General features: G+C 44.1%; 1 protein-coding gene across 1 annotated transcript; it reads right to left on the reverse strand.

Annotated features, from left to right (window-relative positions):
- Nucleotides 1-462: 462 nt before the first annotated feature.
- Nucleotides 463-6,070, reverse strand: LOC134459896 (2-oxoglutarate receptor 1-like). Its single transcript, XM_063212401.1, has 2 exons — nucleotides 5,930-6,070; nucleotides 463-1,441 (listed from the first exon to the last, which is right to left on the reverse strand). Exons 1-2 carry the CDS (start codon nucleotides 6,068-6,070, stop codon nucleotides 539-541), a joined length of 1,044 nt encoding a protein of 347 aa, XP_063068471.1. The 3' UTR covers nucleotides 463-538.
- Between the last annotated feature and the right edge of the window lie 614 nt (nucleotides 6,071-6,684).

Raw genomic sequence — 6,684 nt, forward strand, 5'->3', positions numbered from 1 at the left:
CTCAACTCACTTCCTGCCTCTGCTTCACTGTCCTGTCTGAGATTATACAAATAAAGGCTTGTAAATAGGCAAATAAATACTTTAAAAAAAGAAAGTAGTCTAGCTAGGGAAGTCATTTTTTGCACTACCCCTATTGCGTAATCCTTTCAGCAGGTCACTAAGTCGATATCCACCAAGATTCTGCTGCAGTTCAGTCTCCCTCCACTTATAATGTCTGTATTTTGACACTGACAATATCTGCGTTTTGTTTAAGTCCTGTTTATACCCTACATTTGCTCGACTACATACGTATTTCTGCTCGTACATTGTACCCCTTAGCACCTTCCTCCCAGCTTTGGCATGTGGCACGTTTTTTTAATAAAAATGTTTTCGATACGTTTTGTACTGCGTACAAATTAGCCTAGCCTAGCAAGCTAAACCCCTACAGCAAATAGCCCCCCGGGAGCAAATTAGCGATTTCTAGGCTAGTACAAAGCTGTTATAAGGTGTGAAACACTCCATATGTCACGTGTACACACTGTACGTATCCCTAACCATCTCACACATTGTTGTTGGTTGTGTCGGCCTCTTTTGTTGTGTTTGAGGTGGCTTTGCTAACAGTCGCCAGAGCGATGCCTGCTTTCGCTCTGCCCAGACACTTGAGGAGTCCTGGGCACTTGAAGAGGCTGAGGAAGGCCTCGTGGAACCGGTCGCCCGCGAGCGTGTAGAGCACCAGGTTGAAGACGGTGTTCAGGGCCGCCAGCGGACGCGAGATGATGTAGGCGGCGTGCACCCAGCGCTCCATGAGGCAGGAGGAGTCCGTCTTGCGGCGCGTGAATACCCGTAGCACGCGCAGCACGTGGTAGGGCATGAAGCAGACCACGAAGCACACCATCACCACTACGATGAGCCGCCGCGCCCTCACCCTGCTCCGGCTGCGAGTGTGCGGCCCCTTGGCAAGCTCGCGGACGATGCGCACGTAGCTCCCGCACACCACCACCAGGGGCAGCAGGTAGCCCACGAAGGTCAGCACCCAGCCGTACAGCCACACCTCGTCCGGGTCGTTGCTGGCAAAGTCCAGGCAGTAGGTCTTGTTGTCGTGCTCCACCATAGAGATCATGGTCAACATGGGGGCGATCTCAGCCGCCGCCAGCGCCCAGACCGCCACGCAGGCCAGCGCCCCCCACCGCGCGCGCTGGATCTCCGCCGCCCGCATGGGGTGCACCACGGCGACGTAACGGAACACGGCCAGGCAGCCGAGGAACAGGATGCTGCCGTAGAGGTTGAAGTGGAAGGCGAAGCGCACGAAGCGGCACATGAAGGTGCCCAGCGTCCAGGAGTCGCCGCGCGTGTAGTAGTACACGAAGAAGGGCATGCTGAAGGAGTAGAGCAGGTCTGTGCAGGCCAGGTTCACCATGATCACACTGCCGCTACGCCACGGACGCAGCTTGGTCAGGTACACCTGGAGGTGGAAGAAGGGGTGGGTATTATTACATTACATTACATTACATTACAAGTGGAAAAAAAGAGGTGCAGGAACCCTAATAATCTGAAAACATCATCCAAAAAGAAGTGCAGGAACCCTGATTTTCCAACAGTCTCATCAGTACCAAATCAATACAAGTCACGTTTTTGTAGGCCTGTTGCCTGCACGCATTTTGAAGAACTTGGTCAGGTACACCTGGAGGTGGAGGTAGGGTGGGTATTATTACATTACATTGTTACATTTATGACCAAAGCAACTTTCAAACAAGCCTGATTATCATCGACTTTCAAATATCTTTGAGACTTGGTCTGACCAAGAGCACAACAATTAACATTCCCCAAACTGCATTTCCCAAATGGACTCCCTTGGTTTGCTAATGATTGTTTGCTTCCCAACAAAGTGGGAGGAGTTCCCGTATTTGCAGGAACTCAGAAAGTACTTGCATTGACTCTTGACCTGACTGGTAGCTGTTGCGTCACTAGGAGGGCATGGCCTGGCTATATAATCATAGCCAACATCACTAGCAGATTCTAAGTACACAGGAAATATACAGAACAGCAAGTGCAGATGTAAAGAAGGGTTAGTTAAGTGTTTTGTTGTTGTTGTTCGGTGGGTATTGGCAAAGGGATCACGATTCAATGGGCATCACGATACATACAGTACACATGCCACGATGCGATTTTATCACGATAGATTGCAATTTGTGTACTATTATTTACGGTGCATTCATGGCGATATTTACTTAAGTAAATGTGTAAAAACTACAGCTTATTTGTCAGTTGTTGTATAGCATTCATACGTCAATTAATTTTATTAACAGGGTTCATACATCACCAATTTTTTCCCAGGACTTTTCCAAAACCTTTTTCTGAATTTCCAGGACCGAAAAACCAATGACCAATCGCGCGCGGGGGGTGGGGGCGTATTAGGCTATATTACAGGCTATATTACGTAGCCTATATGATAAATATGTAATTACTGTATATATTTATACTATAGACTATGGCATATTATATTATATATTACATAGCCTATATTACAAATATGTAAACAATAAACATGTTCATACTATAGGTTATCTTTTACTACAAGCTATAAGCAACCATTATACTTCATGTTGTATTACATTAATTCTGCTATTATTCACCAATGTTATATAATTCGCTTGTCTAATGTACAGTCAGAAATGAAAATGAATAGGCCTAGGCCAGCCTATAGCAAATTAGGTCGTGAAATCATCATGAAGACACATTTGTATCAACATGCTCTCTATGGAGATGGATAAATGCTCATCCTGCCCAAGTAAGAAATCATAGGCCTGCCTACTACACCTGCCTAAGCACAACAGTCCAAAGCTCCTGTAAGAATGATAATGTTGTCATTTGTTGTGGTCGTTGCTGGAGCAAAAAAAAAAAAAAGAGAGAGAGAGACTGCACTGTTCGTGGCATAGTTCTAGTCTGACGCCCACTCAAGGAGATGCTAGGGTGAGTTTCATTTTGTGTTACAACGATCTGACCGATTTGAAAACAAAGCCACAGATGACTTTTTCAAACTCTAGTCACGCTGCCGTTTATACCGCATTTCAGGCGCGTCATGCAGACATTGGTAATCGTTTGGCTCGCGGTCAGCTGCACATAGACTACTGTACGGATTTCATGTAATCTTTCAGCACACTGGACAAGTTCACTCGCAGGCAGCAGGTGCGTTGCTTATCAATATCAAAATCTCGGGGCTTACCGAAAGCATAAAGGTTCGCTTGGTGCCCTATCTGGCAAATTAAACCAAGACCAAACAGGTCTTAGGATTGTATTCCTTTTGGCATTAGCTACGTTTCAGTGGAACCGCTAAATATTTTAAAACGCGTATAACTGCTAACCTGTTAGTAGCTGAGGAGGTAACCGCCTGCTGTATCTTGCCCTTCAGGTGGCTAACAAGTGCCGCTGCTTCGCCCATATCGGACGGACACATCACAACTTTCGTCCTCTCCAGCCATCAGGGGTGGACTGGCCATCTGGCGTACCGGGCAAATCCCGGTGGGCCCTCCGAGGGCCAGAAATAATAATAATAAAATATATTTTTTCTTTTTTTTGTCTGCGACGGTAAAAAAGTGACACATCGGAGCCCATTGGATGCTTCTCTTGATGCACATTTGGCTAGTCCAATGAAATGCTTTGGGTCTCGAAGTCCCGCCCCTCCCTTCAGGCCCTCTTTTGACAAAACTCATCATCACCTCAACTGTAGACTGGCTATGCTGTTAAAACTGGACGACAGAGAGGACACAAAACGGAGAAAGAAAATAGTGGCTATGACAAGCGCAAGAAAAAGAGAAAGCAAAAACTTAAAGAGCACGCAAAAAAATGTGCTGAAATCACTGACTTATTTAAAGCTAACAGCTCGCGCTCATGTTTCGGTCCGGAGATGGGGAACCACTGCCAGACAGCTCGATCTCAGGTTGGGACAGACAGTGGGGCTGTGGCCGCTAGCGCACAGGAGCAGAAAGAAGAGGAGGTGTGGGAGATGGTTCGAGCAGGGAAAGAAAAGAGGAGGAGGAGACGATATAAGAGACGTGACCCAGGGAGAAAATGAGGTTAGCTTTCCTTTCACCCCCAGCACACCCGATAGTAGCCAATGCAGTGTAGCCAAATTACCCCACTATTAGCCTACCCATACCGTCGCTGGTGTTATGCATTCGGCGTTTCGTTTCCTATTGTCTGAGACCAAGTTGTCATCCTGACTTTATCAGTCACAAACATGTACCAATTTTGATACATTTCCATTCACTTCTCTTGTAATGTTGCGCCAGCACAAAGAACTCTTTCATTTGTCTTGAGCTGTTGTCGTGATGATGTGCTGCTGTTTTTATGCTAGTGTCCTGTTCTCCAGAACTGCGAGTAGGCTACCCGCTGGCTACCAGTTTACTGTAGGTAGCTACTTCGGCGTTTCCCCCATTTATTGCCTGACACTCGCTCAAATCAGTGAGAAATATGTACCCATTTGATTTGTTTTCGTAAACTTTTCATATACTGTTGCGCCAACATATAATCTTACATTTATCTTGACATGTCAGCGGTCACAAGGACGACCAGCACTGGTGCTGTCTTGTAATTTGGTGTTACGGCCATCCCCCTTTCCCCTTCCGCCTATCCAACAATCTTATGTGTATTTTTTCACTGTACTGCTTGTGCAACTATGCTTTTTTAAAAACGAAATGAGTTTTTGTAATATTTTGCTTCTGCAATGGCATGTCACGTCATTAATAAGACATCTGAATGAATAGTTGCTTCTTTGCATGGTAGTCAGATGGATACGTAAGACGCCGTCGCATGCTACTGTTTGGGAATCGCTGGCTACGCAGCCGCTCACTTTATTACATAACCTGCTGTGAAACATTGTAGCGTAACTTTGTTTTGGCAATGTGTATGTTGGAAGCCTAAGCAATAAGCGGTCAGTTTTGCTGTGGTGAAAAAATGGCGAGTGTCCGAAAACAATATCCCACTCATACAATGACAATCCTGGGTTCTTTTGATGAGTCTCAATTTATGCCTAGACTAGACAAAATGGTTTGGGGGGGGCGTGTTAACATGCCATGTAGCAAGCTGGCTTTTACTGACTGTAGGCCTATCTGTGGACTGGAGCAATTTGGTGTGTGTGTGTGTGTGTGTGTGTAAAATGGTATGAATACTTTTTTTTGCTTTGAGTATTTGAGATTCACTGGCCAGGGCTTATAATCAAGAATAAAGTTAATTGTGCTCTTCTCTCTATCTCCTACCCCCAAACATACTCAGAACTTTAGAAGCAGGATGAAGGGAACATGAGGGTTCACAGCAGCTTTTTCCAGTGGGCAAGAATATATATTGTGTGTATATATATATATATACACACACACACACGCACACACTACATCTAGCTCGCGCGTTGCGAGGCAGGTTGCCAGGTGTGAATGATTTCTAGCGCCAAAAACGATTGAAACCCGCCTGGAGCCATTACAACATGCGTTATTTGAAACCCACTCAATTTGGCAACACATGGTTAGGCTGACGCAGCCTGCACTAGACATTTCCACGAGAACTCGGACATTTAGATTTTATTACGCCGTGTCATCAACTTCATAAAGATAATTGATGAAACACTGGATGGATTTCCATGACTTTTCCAAAACTTTTGACCAAAAATACGTTTTCCATAACTTTTCCAGGCCTGGAAATTTGAATTTTCAAATTCCATAACTTTTCCAGGTTTTTCATGACCGTACGAACCCTGTATTAAGCATTTTAGGGTCTGGGAGACAGAGCATCCATCACAACATAAAATTGACCAAATCTGCTGAACAAAATGAACCAGTGGCACATTCAATTTTTCTATTATTAAATAATCGATTGTCATTAATCGATAAAGTATATTGTGTAAACAACTATCGCGGTGCATCGGCATGACTCGTTTTTTTGTTTTTTGCACATTCCTTACCAGGAGGGACGTGACGTTGCCCAGCAACCCTACGATGAACACCAGGCTGTACATGACGGGCAGGTAGTAGCGCTTCACCAGGTGGTCCACGTCCGTGCAGTTGCCCACGGTGCTGTTGCCATGGTAGATGATGTAGGTCATCCTGAGGCTTCTGATCAGAGGTGTCAAAAGTCAAAGTAAAAAAAGAAAGAAATACAGTTTCCTTCCAACACAGATAACTCATCTGAGTAAAAACTAGACCTGTGTGCTTGTCTTACAATCAGCTGATTGTTAAGTTTTTAATGTTTTTCAGTAACAACACATTTACCTCATAAGGTACAATGTAGTAAATTGTGTAACAGCTATATAAAATCATGTGCTAGTCTTGTACTTACACCATTAATTTGACACCTCTGCTTCTGATGATGGTCACACAATATTCTCTCAGACTCCATTCAGAACTCGACACATTTTAAGTAAGATACAGTACATGCGTTATATCTTGAAAGAAACTTTGAGACAATCCATTCATTTATTTAATGGAAAGCCACAACCACAAGTATTATTGTTTTTTTTCATGTCCTTGCATTGCAAATGTATTAAAGACTAACAACATACTAAATAAATAGATGCTATAAATCCGATTTAAAAAATAGTGCTTACTTCACACATATGTATTTGACAATGTAACTATCTAACATAACAAAATAGCAATAATACCAACCTCTTCAGACTAAATGGGCTTAACATTGAAAAATGAAGGTGAGAATGTAATA

The sequence above is a fragment of the Engraulis encrasicolus genome, chromosome 12 (assembly GCF_034702125.1).
Source record: "Engraulis encrasicolus isolate BLACKSEA-1 chromosome 12, IST_EnEncr_1.0, whole genome shotgun sequence".
Taxonomy (NCBI): domain Eukaryota; kingdom Metazoa; phylum Chordata; class Actinopteri; order Clupeiformes; family Engraulidae; genus Engraulis; species Engraulis encrasicolus.